At 36.7% G+C, this 14,917-nt stretch overlaps 2 protein-coding genes and 1 long non-coding RNA gene across 6 annotated transcripts in view; 2 read left to right on the top strand and 1 right to left on the bottom strand.

Moving 5' to 3' along the window:
- pax10 (paired box 10) lies at positions 1–8,223 on the top strand. Its single transcript, XM_079833942.1, has 8 exons — positions 1–344; positions 2,547–2,712; positions 3,181–3,348; positions 4,243–4,325; positions 4,456–4,612; positions 4,916–4,986; positions 6,346–6,490; positions 6,687–8,223. The coding sequence occupies exons 2-8, from the start codon at positions 2,607–2,609 to the stop codon at positions 6,785–6,787; spliced, it is 831 nt and encodes a 276-aa protein (XP_079690068.1). The 5' UTR covers positions 1–344; positions 2,547–2,606; the 3' UTR covers positions 6,788–8,223.
- LOC307136717 lies at positions 4,793–14,070 on the bottom strand. Its single transcript, XR_013817823.1, has 3 exons — positions 13,903–14,070; positions 6,883–6,932; positions 4,793–6,778 (listed from the first exon to the last, which is right to left on the bottom strand). It is a non-coding gene; the product is annotated as an uncharacterized lncRNA (long non-coding RNA).
- The window catches only part of bcl2l12 (BCL2 like 12), a 12,191-nt gene continuing 7,084 nt past the window's right edge, over positions 9,811–14,917 (top strand). The window contains exons 1-2 of one of the 4 annotated variants that reach the window (XM_079833907.1): positions 9,811–10,120; positions 13,939–14,113. In XM_079833907.1, coding sequence (XP_079690033.1) covers positions 10,084–10,120; positions 13,939–14,113 — 212 coding nt within the window. In that variant the 5' untranslated portion in view covers positions 9,811–10,083. Of the gene's footprint in view, positions 10,121–11,090; positions 11,486–13,919; positions 14,114–14,917 lie in introns of those variants that run through there. The other 3 variants (XM_079833910.1, XM_079833908.1, XM_079833909.1) reach the window with 3 other exon arrangements.

Consider the following 14,917-nt stretch of genomic DNA (forward strand, 5'->3'; position numbering starts at 1 on the left):
AGACCTGACACTGACACTGACTCTGTGTGTCATCCCTCTCTCTCTCTCTTTCCCTCTCTCCCTCATTGCTTCAAGGACCAGAGTGCCTGCAGATGCATTTCTCTGTAGCCCACTACCCCTCCCTCGCCTCCTCTCTTTCGCCCTGTCTAACTCTCTCCATCTTTCTCTCCCTTTCCTCTCCTCCCTTGCTCTCTCTCTCTCTCTCTCTCTCTCTCTCTCTCTCTCTCAAACACAGTCTAACATTAACAAAGCGAGAGAGCAGAGAGAAGGAGAGAGGGATGAACAGAAAGTGATAGAGACACTGAGCAAGTGTGGACCACTTTTACAATTCATTCATCTACCAGGTGAGTCTCCTGCCTTCACTGCAGACACAACAATTGAGACGGAATCATTACTTTTTTTTATTGGAAATAAATATATTGAGGAAAATGATTGGTTAACTGTAGAAAGGTTATTGCAGACTTGACCTTTGACATTTTCTGTTTTGCACAAAAGTATTTTGTTTGAGACCACCAAAGGCAAAATTTGAATAACTTAAATGTGCATATATTCATCTTGGCCTGAGAGTCATGCAAAGTCACATTCAATTAATTTAATTAATTAATTTAATATAGTGAAAACCTTTTCACCTTTTTTCTATACATCAATGTACATGACTGCATTATTTTATTATTTATTATTCATCTTCATAAATGCATTAAATATTGGTTGTTATTATTATATACATATGTCAGCACATATAAAAGGAGCCTCTGTATGTCGATTGTTTAAATTTTAACTGTTTATTTCCTGTTGAAGCTCTTATAATATTTATTTTACATATATATATTTAAAAAAAAATGGAATTGTACAGGGAGTTTTTTGTCATTATTAATTCAACAAAATGTAGAAATAATTGAATATAGTTGTAATATATAGTTTTTCTGGCACCCTCATTTTGCTACATGTAACTTTATTTATTCATTTATTTATTTATTTTGTTTTTCCTTTCATACATCTGTGTGTATTTCTCTCTGTTTAGTAGTCCAAGATCATTTTTGTCTTTAAGGGTCATGATTTACTCTCAAACCCCATGCAAATATAATCATGCAAGCACTTCTACGTCATCTTTAATGGCTAGATCTATAGTATTCACAAACGACGGCCTCCTTTCTGTGTATGTTAGTAGTTTTACATGCAGAAGTGGAACCACAGATATTTCTTAATAACTCTTCAACAGTATTTATTTAACTGAACGGTGTTCTATAAATGATGTGCAGTTGCTGGCTATATACATTTACATTTCAATTGGTGGCTTCACGCCTCCATTTTCATACTGTTTTTTTGTTGTGTAGTCAGAGTTTGTTAAACGTAGATTGTGTGCCATTGTGTGCGGTGTATCTATAATTATCTCTTTGTTTTGTAGGAGTGTGTCTCTGTTGTGTAGAGCCTGTGTGTTTCTGTGTATTGTTGTTAACATTAGTTGACAGTATTACTCTCTCCAGTCATGCGTGTATGTACGACGATGTCAGACTAGATGTTCTGTACTTCTTAATTACTCGCGTCTGTGTGTGTCTGTGGGGGGTTAATGTGTGTGTACATGTGAAAGATATATAGAGAGTTAGATAGATAAAGAGAGAGTAAAATGCAATAGTGACCCATACTTTAAAGACAGCAGATGGGTCCCCAGTAAATTTCTGTCATATTTTAAAACATTCTGTTGGGCATATACTGTTTTGAGTGCTAATAAATTGCATTGTGCCATCTTAATTCATACATTTCAAAATATGCTGGGTTATGCCTATTATAGTTATGCCTTCAGAATGGTAACAAGGTTGACATTTAACTGTTTAATTTGACATTTTGTGCATTACATATATTTTTATGTTTGCCCTTTTTAAAATGATCAGTTTACATTAGAAAATCATAATAACAGTGTTGACATTTTAAGATATGCATAAAACATAAGATAAATTGCCAACAGTTTGTGGACTTTAACTTGTCATTGGAAAGTTAACTTCTGAAAGGACAAATTACGACAGTTATTTAGAATAGTTGGCACACAACTAAATCTTGATCTAGATGCTAAAATGCTAGCTTTTGTTTCCATATATTCAGTTTTTTTTAAAGTGTGCATAGTTTCTAATAATGCAAGGAGAATTTGGAAACACAAGGACAGAGGAGAGACCCAAAAAAATGCATCATTATAGAAAATTTAAAAATACAAATAGATAAATAAATTATTTTAAAAAGCTTCTTGATATGTTTAGATATATAATAATACACAACAAAATTGGGCATCAGCTATTCATTGTTAAAGTCCTTTTTTACCCATATGCATGAGATAAAACACCCGTTTTGTAGAATGATCAAGATCTGTATGTTCTCAGTAACAATACATCAACATAATCAGCAACATTTTTTGTACATTTTTTATTTTACTTTTTTTTTTCATTCTTAAAGCCATGTAGAAGCCGAAAGAATGAAATACGAGAGCTGTTTACTTTACATAAATACAGATTTTTTTTCCCCCACAGTTTTAATTCTTTCTTTCTTCATTCAATCAGGGCTGAAGTGGTCTGGATGAAAGAAGGAGTAGGTCCGTGTTTTCTCACAGGTGACATTTGATGTATGACAATCTGACCATGCTGAACTTACAAAACAGCTCCAACTGGACTGGCCCAAATAACTGGTACCACCCGGCCGACACCATCACCCCTCAACACGGAACAGGTGTGAGCTTTAGTGAATTATCTCTGTATCTATTAGTAAAGCACCTCAGCGTGTGAACGTACACTGTATGTATATGTGTGCCTGTGTTTGTGAAGTCAGCTTTGGGGTGAACCAGCAGTTCTTATACTTGACTGAGCACAAACAGAGGGTGCCAACAGCTACACCATCAGCCACACATGTACACCCACATCCACATTCAAACATGGCAGTCTCTGGCCTTGACATCCTCTGTTTCATTACAGGAAGGCGGAACTGAAGCGAGCAGACATTAGACACAGAATTAGATGCCCATAATACAGTTGCTGCTCATTCACACATACACAAATAAGGTCAAAATATCAAACACAAGATGCTGTGGTGCACTAGAATTACACAGTCTTTAAAGAGACAGTTCTGTCTATATAATAACATGTGCATTCACACTGAAATATTACCAAAGTTGAATGTTTGTTTTTTTTCTTCTCTCAGATGGTTGCGTGGAAGATCTGAATACGCAGATGGCCGGAGCAGGGGAAGGAGTGGTGCACGGAGAGAGGGATGAGGTGGACGAGTCACAGCTACACCTGCAGCTAAAGAGGAAGCTGCAGAGGAACCGCACCAGCTTCACCCAGGAGCAGATCGATGCCCTGGAGAAAGGTGTGACTCAAAGCGCTGGCTCAAACTGAGCTTTCCATGTTAAATAATATCAGTCCTAGAGAGGATATTCTTTTATATATAACCATTGTTTGCTATAGTAAATCATGATAACAGGGTTGAAATTTTAAGATGTACATAAAACATAAAATTAATGGATAACTGTGAGTGGACTTTGACTTGTTATTTGGAGAGTTACGACGATGTCATTATGAGAAAGTCTATGGAATAGTTCAATACTTTAAAAATGGAGAATTATGATAATAACAGGGTTGCCACAAAACTAAAGGTTTTTGATGTCTTTGTTTTCAGTTATTATTGCAAGGAGAAGCTGTAAATACAAGGACTGATGAGTGAAAAGGAATTTTAAATTAAAAACTAAATAAGACAAACTTATTGAACAAGATAAAAATAAGAAAAACTTACTGAATTTTGTTGATGTGTTTAGATATACACAGCAAAACTTGGCATCAGCTATTCACTGTTAAAGTCCTTTTTCCATGCTAAATAATCTCAGTCCTATAGTGTCGATATGCTTGTGTCTGATTGTTTTTGCTTTTTGTGTTTGTGAATGATGGATTCATATTCTGCTGCATTCGACCCTTTCTTACTCTTTCATGTTTTGTCTTTTACTCTACTGTAATTTTTATTTTTATTTTGAGCCATTATTTACTCATCCTCATGTTTTAGCAAACCTGTATGACTTTTTTCTTCTGTGGAACAAAAAGAAGATATATCTCAATGTTTTTTCTTCCATACAATGAAAGTCAATGGGATCCAAAGTTGTGTTCTGAAGCAAGTCATACAGGTTTGGAACAACATGACAAAATGTTAATTTTTGGACAGACTATCCCTTTAATACTTCAAATGTGCAAAGTCTATTCATCTGTTTTCCAGAGTTTGAAAGGACTCATTACCCAGATGTCTTTGCTAGAGAGAGACTGGCGGCAAAGATTGATCTTCCAGAGGCTAGAATTCAGGTAATAGTGCTCTTATAAAGTAGTTTAATGATCTTCTTTGAGATTTTAATTGTGTTAATGCTGAAGTTCCTTTAAACAACACAAAAAGAAACTGTCCATTATGCACTGACCCATATTGGGTGATTGACAGGTATGGTTCTCCAATCGGAGAGCTAAGTGGAGAAGGGAGGAAAAGCTGAGAAACCAGAGGAGATCAGCGGGCAGTAGTTCCTGTTCTCAGACACATACTCCCCTGAGCACATCCTTTAACTCCCCTGTATATCACTCCCATCATAGCAACAGCTCAGGTATGTCTTTATTAATGACTCGCGTCACACTACTAGAACATGTACATGTAAGCATGTTGCTTAATAATTGACAGCTAGCTTTCTCTTTTGTTTTCTCTCCTATTTCCATGCATAGTAAATTGGTGCTTGTTTCACTTTTTCCTGTTGCTCTTTCTTCAAACAACTGCTCAATTCTGATATCAGTGTCAAAGTTCTTTATTGCCATGAATACAGGATTGCCAAAGCATCAATAAACCCAAAAGCAGCAGTAGTAGTAATAATAATAATGAGCTGATTCTATCCTCTTCTGTTCTCTCATTTAAGGCTCAATGCACAGTCGGAGTGATTCATCTCTCTCAGCCTATAGCTCTCTGTCTGTCTTCTCCAGTATGCAGGTAATTCATGACCTCCCTTGCAGTATACCATAGTACCCTAATAGGCAAGGTGTCTGACCAAATGCACATATTTGTGATTCTACATCAGTAAGAAAAGTGTAGCCTACTCAATAATTGTTGTTTCTGTTATGACTTATAGGCTAATACTGACACCTAGTGGCACGCAAAAGTTTAACGTTACAAAATGCCACTGTGGTAGTTCACACCAAAATTAAAATCATAATTTACTTAACCCCATGTCAAACCAAAACTGTATGTATTTCTTTGTTCTGTGGAACATAAGAGAGCGTGTTTTGAAAAATGTGAGAAGTAGGCTATAATAAGGTTTGTTTGACATACAATGTAAGTCAATGGTCACCAAAACCATTCTTTTGAAATATCTTCTTTTGTGCTCTGTAGAAGAAAATCATACATTTTGTAACGACATGAGGGCGAGGAAATTATCATTTTTATTTTTTGCAGGTGAACTGTCACTTTAACGCTCTCCTCAAGAATGATTAGAGCAGTCGATTCACAAAATACTTACATATGTACAGATTCTCTTAATGAATCATTCAAAAAGACTCGCGAATCCCCACATGAATGAACTAATTGAATTAAACAGAGGGGCTTTTTAAATAATCATAAAAAACGCTGCATTTTTAATGTATGCAGTTAGCTTCTATTCGAAACTTAAGTTTATAAATAAAAAAAAACTACAGTTTTATAGTACAGTCAGATAGCCTACTGTAGCCTATGTAAAATATAGCCTAAACAGAATTTTTTTCTATCTAGACGACTTTTATTTGAATCTCTTAATTAAAAAATGATGCCCTCTCAAACATAATAGCATCCTCCTTTTTGTTTCTTTAAAACATGCAAAAGAGAGTGCTTTCTACAATAGTAAATAATGCAGACAAAAATTCTAGTACACGCACATATTACGCAACTGAAAGGTAAAACTATGCCGTGACCCCGCCTGACATTCAAACTCATTTAAAACAGTTTATGTAGCGCCCTCTAGAGTTGCTGCTGGACTATACACAGCCTGCTGTAGTTTCTAAAAATAAACACTTGCACATATACAGCAGGTTTACAGTTCAACAGGTCAGTTTTATGCTATAAATCCCCTCCCTTTAGTCAAACAGATCAGCGTTATATTTAATGACTTCAAATTCAATCACGTCATAGCAACACACCCAGTACAGTGCAGTAGGCCTAGTGAGCTGTTCTGACTTGACTAACATACCATCAAAAACTACAGTGTAATCTTTTAAATGTACATGGGGTGTTTCTTGCGCAATAAGCTGTTTATGAATATGCCGATACTATAAATGAAATGAGATTAATCTGTTTTCACCCTTCTTTTCTCTCCACTAGTCTTTGCCCTCCCAGTCCACCCCAACTTACTCCTGCATGTTACCTCCTTCTCCTTCGGCCCTTCCCCCCCTTTCTCGTAAATTTGACTCCTCATCCTACACCTCTGCCCACCTCCCGCCCCCACCCACGGCGAGCACAAACACAGGTGAGTGCAGTTTTGTAACATCCTCCACCGTCACACCGCATATGAATACTGTAATCCACAGGCCAAAACACTGCATGAGGTATTAGTGTGTGAATGTGATTTAGCTGCTTTGTGGTTTCCTTTTGTGTTACAAATAAGTCATCAGAAGTGGCCCCCGTGTGAAGCACACAATGATAAGTCCCTGTGTCTCTTCTAGGATTCTTTCCCGGTGTTTCCGCAGCAGGGCAGACTGCAGTTCAGGGCGGTGATCAGGAGCTGGGACAAGGTCTGAGTCAGTACTGGACGAGACTGCAGTAAACAACATACCTTATCATTATCAGACAAAACCAGCAGAGCTTCAATCAGCCACTTTGAGCAAAATATTTAACAAAAAATGTGTCAGGAATACCTACTTATTTAGATGATTTACACATCAGGGAAGCAGACTATGTAAGCCATACTCCTGTATAAAAAAAGAAAAAAAAAAAAGATGTGGACATCACAAACCTGCACAGGTGGAAGAGAAAATTGACTCCAGCAGCTTTATAGGCCTAGTCAGCACCGTGCCAGACAATAGCACAAGCATGGGTAACATTCTCAGACATTGGTGGTAAAACAGTGAACTTCTAAAAATGCCTCGTTTATGCAACAAAAATGGGCTGTTTAATTGATGTGCCAATTACAATCAACATGACAAACATCATGTGACCAAAATGATAATGTTTTAAAACAGCATTTGAAGGTATACACTACTGTTCAAAAGTTTGGGCTTGGAAAGATTTTTTAAATATTTTTGGGAGGAATTTTGGCTCTTTTGCTCACCGAAGCTGCATTTATTTGATCACAAATACAGTAAAAACAGACGTATTACAATTTAAAATGTTTTCTATTCTGAATTTTCAGCATCATTACTCCAGTCTTCAGTGTCACATGATCTTTCAGAAATCATTCTGATTTGCTGCTCAACCAGCCATCAACTGAAACCAGTTGTGCTCTTTTATATTTTTGTGGAAACCATGATACATTTTTCAGCATTCTTTGATGAATAGAAACAGCTTTTATTTAAAAATTTTCAGTAACATTATACATTTCTTTAATGTCACTTTTGATCAATTGAATGTGTCCTTGCTGAATAAAAGTATTAATTTCTTTAAAAAAAAATAATAATCTACCGACCCCAAACTTTTAAACTGTGTATAATAATGGATTTTGCGAAGTCTTTTATGAGCCTATCAGTTACCAGTCCATCATAACATAGCACTGATGTGGATAAACCAATGACAATCAAGCTTAAACCTAAGCTAAGCAGAGACAATCAATCAATTGCACAAAGTAGTTTAAAAGGATCAAATATGAATATAAATCGATGTAGCCGATGACAATCAAAATACATTATTGCGAAAGGCTGCAAAGACAATCAAATACACAACTGATCATGTGTAATATACTGAAGTTAAACGAATAATTTAATACTGTATATTGTTAAATGGACATTACTGTGATTTGATTATTGCTTTATTTCACCACTCTGTAACATTCATAGTTTTTTTTCCCCTGTCAGATCCCATGAACTCACTGTAGATTCGTATGTTTGAATTGTTTGTTTGAATGTGTGCATATGAGAGAGAGAGAGAGAGAGAGAGAGAGAGAGATTGAGAGTGATAGTGTTACTGTATTTATTATTAGAATTGTGAACATTTTAGTGTAAACCCTTTTGTGGAATATCTTAACATTGAAATAAAAATATTACAGTGAAAAGGAACATGCATTTTTGTGCGTTTGTCTGTGTTTTGCTTATTCATCATGCAAAGTTTGCATGCAAAGTATTTGTATTTATTCTTTGTGCATCTCCCAGAACATTCTTCTATGACTTTATGCATGTCTGTTTCCCTTCATCGTTATATTTTTTTCTCTAGAGCAACAGTGAATTGGTTCACTTGCGGCCGTTTGGGTTGTGTTTACTTATTACTGTCACTGAACAGTAGCATTTCCTGCCTGTGTGCTGGTGGATTTCCTGTTTTTGTTACTCACATTACCACACCCATTGAAAATAATGTTCTGACAAAGTTATTCTCACAGGGGCTCAAATGCAGACAGTACAGGAATTATGAATAACTTTGATGTCATAAGATACATTTTTTCATCTCGCATACCAGAACACAAATATAGAAAGTATGGCCGCTTGGTTTTATATTTGTATATTAACCAAAGATAGATTAAAATGAAATTCTGTTAAAAAATTGTTTGCTGTTTGTCCTTGAATTTCCTATGGCACTCGAAATGGCGGAAACTGGAACGGATACACTTAGAGGTCTGACTCTGGCCATATCTGAGATGTATCCTCCAAATGTCCGGTGCACTACACTTGATGAGTTTAATTAAGGCCGATGTTAACGAGCTGTGGAGACTGAGAGGGCAAAAGCACGCAAAATCTCCGTTTGAGCAGAGGTCACGGTAATAGTCACGTCTCTTCTATTCCCATAAGGCCTTCAGTCCCCAATCAGAGCATGTTTTATCTATTCTGTGTGAACATGGGGTCTCCTCCCTCAAACTCATCGCTCCATCTCTACCCCTCCCTCTATCTGTTCATCTCTTGCCCTCTGCGCACAGTCTTGGCCTGTGGTTCTCAAGTGAATAAACACATCCTCTGTTTCTCATGCAATCTTCCCTGGAACAGTTGAATGTGACAGATACAAATTCTGATACAGTTTCACCGTTGTCTATATATTAAAAGAATATTCCAGGTTCAGTACAAATTAAGCTCAAGCGGCAGCGTATGTGGCATAATGTTGATTAGCACAAAAATTATTTTTAAATTTTTTAAAGAAAGCAAGGGTCGAAATTAGTTTGTGTGCAACATGCCATGAATGCTGTCGATTGAGCTTAACTTGGTAAAGAAATATCCCAGATTCAATAAAAACTCAAAGATCCTCTTTTTAAATTCAAAATCACTAAAATGTTGTGCACAAGGCAGGTTGGCCTGACTAATTAAAGTACAGGTAGTAGGATGGCACACATCAGGTTGAATCATTGGTGGTCTAGCATCTAATTCCATTATAGCAGACAAAATACATAATTAGAACAATTTAAAATCCATTTCATTTTAGAATAACAGCTTAATGGCCACAACATGGGGGTGTAGCCATTTTGAACTCTGCGCCACATTTAGAGTCCACCAAATTCTTTGTGTGTGTGTGTGTGTGTGTGTGTGTCTCAGAGTACTTTGCTAGTTTCCTGTCACAGAGGAAGTGCCTCACCCAGCTGTGTTGCTCCCTATTGGCTCAAGATCAGGAGAACAGTGATTTGGGGCTGATATGGTGGCCGAGCGAGGGATAGATAGAGGGAGTGCGGGGCGAAGAGAGGGAGAAGCAGTCAGGACAGGGGTAGGCAGGAAGAAGAGAGTGCACAGCTAAATAAAGACAGACAAGATGAAGAGAGCAAGTGAAAGAGGGTGCAGACTCAAGAGCATATCATCTCTGCTAAAGAGGAAATAACTCTGAGGTAAGACATCAGAGAGCAGATGAAGCTTCAGAGAAGAAAAAGATAGTTGCACAGACAGATATGATTTTCACGAGTAGCTATAAAGAAAAGGCTTGAGAGTTTGTCAACTTTGGATGACAAGGATGTTGCTGTGCAGAGAGGCTTTCTATGGTAACTATAGATCTCGTTCTAATTTCTGTACTGATTTTCTCTATACGTGCAATTTCTTAACGATGAACAGCATTGAGAGCTTTTGAAATTGTGTGGACTTTCCATTCTTAACCCAGAATGTTTGCAAACTGAGATGTTCCTTGATCTTTCATTAGCTCTGAATTTTCTCTTGCTGCTTTTCACTCTTACTTTATAACTGAGATTCAAGTCCAATCTTTTTTCCTGAATTCCATTGCTTTTAAATGTGCTATAGAAATAAAATTTGCCTTGACTTGACTGATCTTTTCTATCCATCCTTGCTCAAATTATTCCAACTAGCAATGTTTAAAGTATGTTACTATGCCTCTATTCCTCGGTCTGACGGTCCATCTCTGTCTCTCCCAATCCTTGTACCAGTGTCTGATTTACAGATGACGCTGGACGGGGTTTGGGGGGGGCTGAGGGAGGACAAATGCTCCCCAACTTCCCCGTCGTCAACATCAATATTAACATAATACCAGTCACCAGATAACTCTCTTTTCTGAATGGCTGATATAGGCCTATATGTTTTTTTCTTCTTCTGAAAATAAACCCTGTTTGGAACAATACACAACTGAGTGGTTTTATTTTGCATTTGTTTCATGTAAATTGATTTCATTTTAATTTTCCACTTGAATTGTTTTGTTTTTTGAATTTATTTTACTTTAGTGTCCATTTTAGTTATAAAGTAGACATTTGTCTTTAACACCACAAGATAGACAAATGTGGAGACTATAAACGAAATAAACTTTAAAATGGCAAGCCTATCCTATATCAAAACATAAAGAGTAAAAACATTTGTCGTGTTCCTGGCAATTATAGCCAATGAAACACATGATTTAGGTCACATAACAGTGTGTTTAATACACTAAAAAGTTTCTTACTGGCACTACTGGAAGATTGAACCCTCTGTCCATTGAGAAAATGGACTCGTCGATTTGACTCGTCCAGTGACATGCGCAGTGCGCACAACGTAAGTCGGTAATTCCGCAGGTTGGACGATTTGACGCGGTAGTAGTGAAACCGGTAAACAGAAGTAGGTTTCGACAATGGAGTGGTATCTATAACATCTATATGAAGACCGCTTCAGACCTGATTTGATTCAGTGTGAGATCTGACCTACCTCTGAACTCTCCAATAACATCAGACACAGCTCTTAACTCGTCTGAAGTTTAGCACAGTTCGCTGCTGAGTAGCGCGTAAATGTAGCTAACTTATCTGTTTTGTTTTTAGTATCCGTGTTTTAATAATATAGACTTTGTCGATGCGCTTTGTTGCTTTCTGTTTTTACGCGTCGCGACTCGGCTGATTCCCTGGGACATTGAGGTGCTGACATATTTACCAGAGGTATGAACGAGTTGTTGTGCTCTTAAACTTTTGTAAGACAGGTATTTTCTGGTGACAGTTGTCCTTTTTTGACTACTCGAATTCATGTATAATTAACTATAGCGTAGCTTTTTAAAAAAGAGCATTACGTTAAAAAGAGCATCACGAATTGTACCAAGTAACGTTAGCTCTATCAATAAATCTTGAATCTGGTGTGACAGAATTCAATGTAATGAAGCTTAAAAATCTCTTTTCCCCGGTTTCACAGACAAGGCTTTAGACTAGTCCCAGACTAAAATACATGTTTGAGCTGTTTTAACTAAAAGCAACTTGCACTGACATATCTTAAAACATGTTAGTTACAGATTTGGTTTAGTGTTAAGTTGCAGATCTGGGGCTTAAAGGGATAGTTCACCCAAAAATGAAAATGATGTCATTATTATTTTAGTACTCGCCGTCAGGTTGTTTCAAACCCATATTCGTTTATTTGTTCTGTTGACCACAAATGAAGATATTTTGAAGAACGTGGGAAACTGAACAGTTCTTGGGCACCATTGACTTCCATAGTATTTTTTTTCCTACTATGGAAGTCAATGGTGCTCCAAAGCGGCCTGTTTTTTTTTTCAGTAAAACTTTCTTCAAAATATCTTCCTTTGTGTTCAGCAGAACAGAGAAATGTATACAAGTTTGGAACAACTTGAGGATGAGTTAATTATGACAGCATTTTCATATCCGTACATCCCTTTAAAGATCTGATATGGTTACTAACATGATTTTATATTTAGGAACACTGGTGTGTAACTGGCAACATAAGGGTTGTGTCTCTACATGTGCTCAGTGTTGTAAAAACAAAAGCAGGGAAGCCACAGTCACCTGATGACACAGAGAAACCTAGAAATGTTTCAACATTTATGTCTGAGAAAGGCACGCATAGAATAAAAGGACATTGTTTTTTTTAGGTTTATTACTTACTAGCATTTAGCAATTATGGAAACATGCTTCATTTTTCATAAATGTATAAAATGGCATTCAAGCCAAATATGTGTCATCAATCTGACAGCTATGCAATGCAGAAAATTCCTCTTTTTAACTAGTCTATGAATTTAATTAGTAAAAAAAAACATGCCACTATAGCAGAAGCTGGGTGAGGGAGTTTTCTCGCTTCTGCTGTGAAATCCACACTTGCGTGTGTAAGCTGCTTAGAATTTATATGATATTGGGTAAGCATGTACTATCAGACCTTAGATCACCTCTGATTTTACAATTAGCACAGTTATGAGTATATTTAATAATTCCTATCTTCACGCAATAACATTTCATAGTTATTCCTAACACAAATTCCAAATTAGTATAGTAGTTTTGTATATTAAAGTTAATTTTGTACCTTTCATAATAAGCGCGTCATAAAAAATGAACAGGGGCTGGGCTCATACAGGTAGGCTAAGAAGGGAACAAAAACATATGTCAAATGTTTTGAGTTGTAAAACTGCCCTGGCCTGCAGAAGAAATAACAATAACATATCTACAGTGGAATTTGCAAGCTCTGATGAGTCGTAATAACCTGCAAAGTAGGTTATAAGGAACTGCTCATATGCGAATGAGAAACTAAAGGAATGATAATAATGCTTTACAAATACAGTTGTTCAAAAGGCTTGCATACCAAAAAATAAATGTTTTTGTTAACTTTTTTTGTTGAAAAAAAAAATATTGAATACTATAATATTAATATATTATATAAAGGTGTTTTATGATATATACACACACCAAGGGCCAAGTTTAATCCAGTAATCAGGCATCTAAGTCGCCAAAGTCACATCTGTCTGTGACATATATGCATCATCACACATATTATGCATCCCCCCAAAAAAATGTTATAACTGGTCTTCATTGATCATTTCAAGTTACTTGAATGAATTTACAATCAAAATTATACAGATTTATGTGGATATTATCGAAACCCGACTTGGAGGGCACAATATAGCCTATACACACAGTTGACATTCTGCATTATTAGAAAATCAATGAATTTTTTGTTTCTGTTGTAGTGCTGGGCTTGTCGTCATGTTTGAGATGTTTGTGAAAGGCTACATGACATAGATAAAATGCCTGAGGTGAACGGACTGGAACTTCCAGCTCTTATTCTGTGTTTTTGTATCTGTGTATGTCACTAGTTAAACTTTCACTTCCTTCAAGTATCCACAATGAATTAAGGTACTACGCACTTCTCTTTTAGATGGGATGGATTATTGGTTCTATTTGAATGCGCGTTTTTTTCACTGAAGAAGACCAAACATATAAAGTGTACACTGACCTCCAATTAATCCTGTCTCGATAGAGATTTGAGGCGCTGGTTTAGTTTTACTTGTGGAAATTTGGTCAGCAGTACATTGGAATTCTGGAGCGGTGGTTTGTATTGTGTAATCTGAAAGTGTTCTCACATTTGAAATAGTTTTAGTTCTCTCTCTCTGTCTCAGAGATGGCAGATGTGGTGGTCAGGCCTGCGTCCCCGTCTCCGTCTATCTCTCTCCTGGAGATTAAAGCGGAGACGCGGATGGTGCTGAAGTCTTTCCTGCGTCACTCGCTCTCGATTCCACCTGGTGAGAGGCCTGGACGGATAGGAGGAGAATACAATGACCCAAACATATACAGGTGACCCAAATCATTCAATCACATGCAGAATTAAACACTGTCATGACGTGAAGTAAACGTAATTTTGTAAATATCATCTTATTTTATTAGACTGTGATGCTTTTAATGCCTTTTTAAGTTTTTTTTTATTTGACTGGCACCTGAAAAGATTTTTTAACAAAGTCAGTCAAGAATCATATATGTTATTAGCTGAACGACATTACAACTGAGAGAAACCTGGATTTACTATTCTTGACTGAAACCTGGCAAACGCCTGATGATTTCATTGAACTGAACCTTTTAAAAGCTCCTGGATATAGTTACCTGACAAAACCTAGACTTAGTGGTGGTCTGGCTGTGATCTTTAAGAACAATTATAAAGTGACTAAAATTGATGTTTTTGATGTTTCCGGTTTTGAATGTCTATCACTTAAAATTGCTGGTCCTGCTCCACTTCTGATTATGTTGATTTATAGACCCCCTAGATATAATACAAAACTTTCTCTCTGAATTGACTCCACTTCTCACTCTTGCCTGTGCCCAGCATGATAGAATCATGATGCTAGGCGACTTTAACATACATTTTGATTCTGATTGTACTTCTGCAAAAGACTTTGTCTGTTTTGGATTATTTTGAACTATCCCAGCATATTGATTTTCTCACTCATTCCCACTCTCATACTCTCGATTTACTTTGTACTGTTGGTATTGACAATGTGCATGCTCGGGGTCATTATTTGGGCATTTCTAATTGTCTTCGACTTCTCACTCCCTCTTGTAAAACCAAACACCAAAACTACGATATCTTACCGCAACCTGTGTTGG

The sequence above is a fragment of the Gobio gobio genome, assembly GCF_949357685.1.
Source record: "Gobio gobio genome assembly, chromosome: 1".
NCBI classification, from domain to species: domain Eukaryota; kingdom Metazoa; phylum Chordata; class Actinopteri; order Cypriniformes; family Gobionidae; genus Gobio; species Gobio gobio.

Excerpts from the sequence above, each read along its gene's own strand:
- pax10 (XM_079833942.1), top strand. The coding sequence starts at position 2,607 with ATGTATGACAATCTGACCATGCTGAACTTACAAAACAGCTCCAACTGG. Across the intron at positions 2,713-3,180 it reads CACCCCTCAACACGGAACAG|ATGGTTGCGTGGAAGATCTG; the intron begins GTGTGAGCTTTA and ends TTCTTCTCTCAG. Across the intron at positions 4,326-4,455 it reads TTCCAGAGGCTAGAATTCAG|GTATGGTTCTCCAATCGGAG; the intron begins GTAATAGTGCTC and ends GGTGATTGACAG.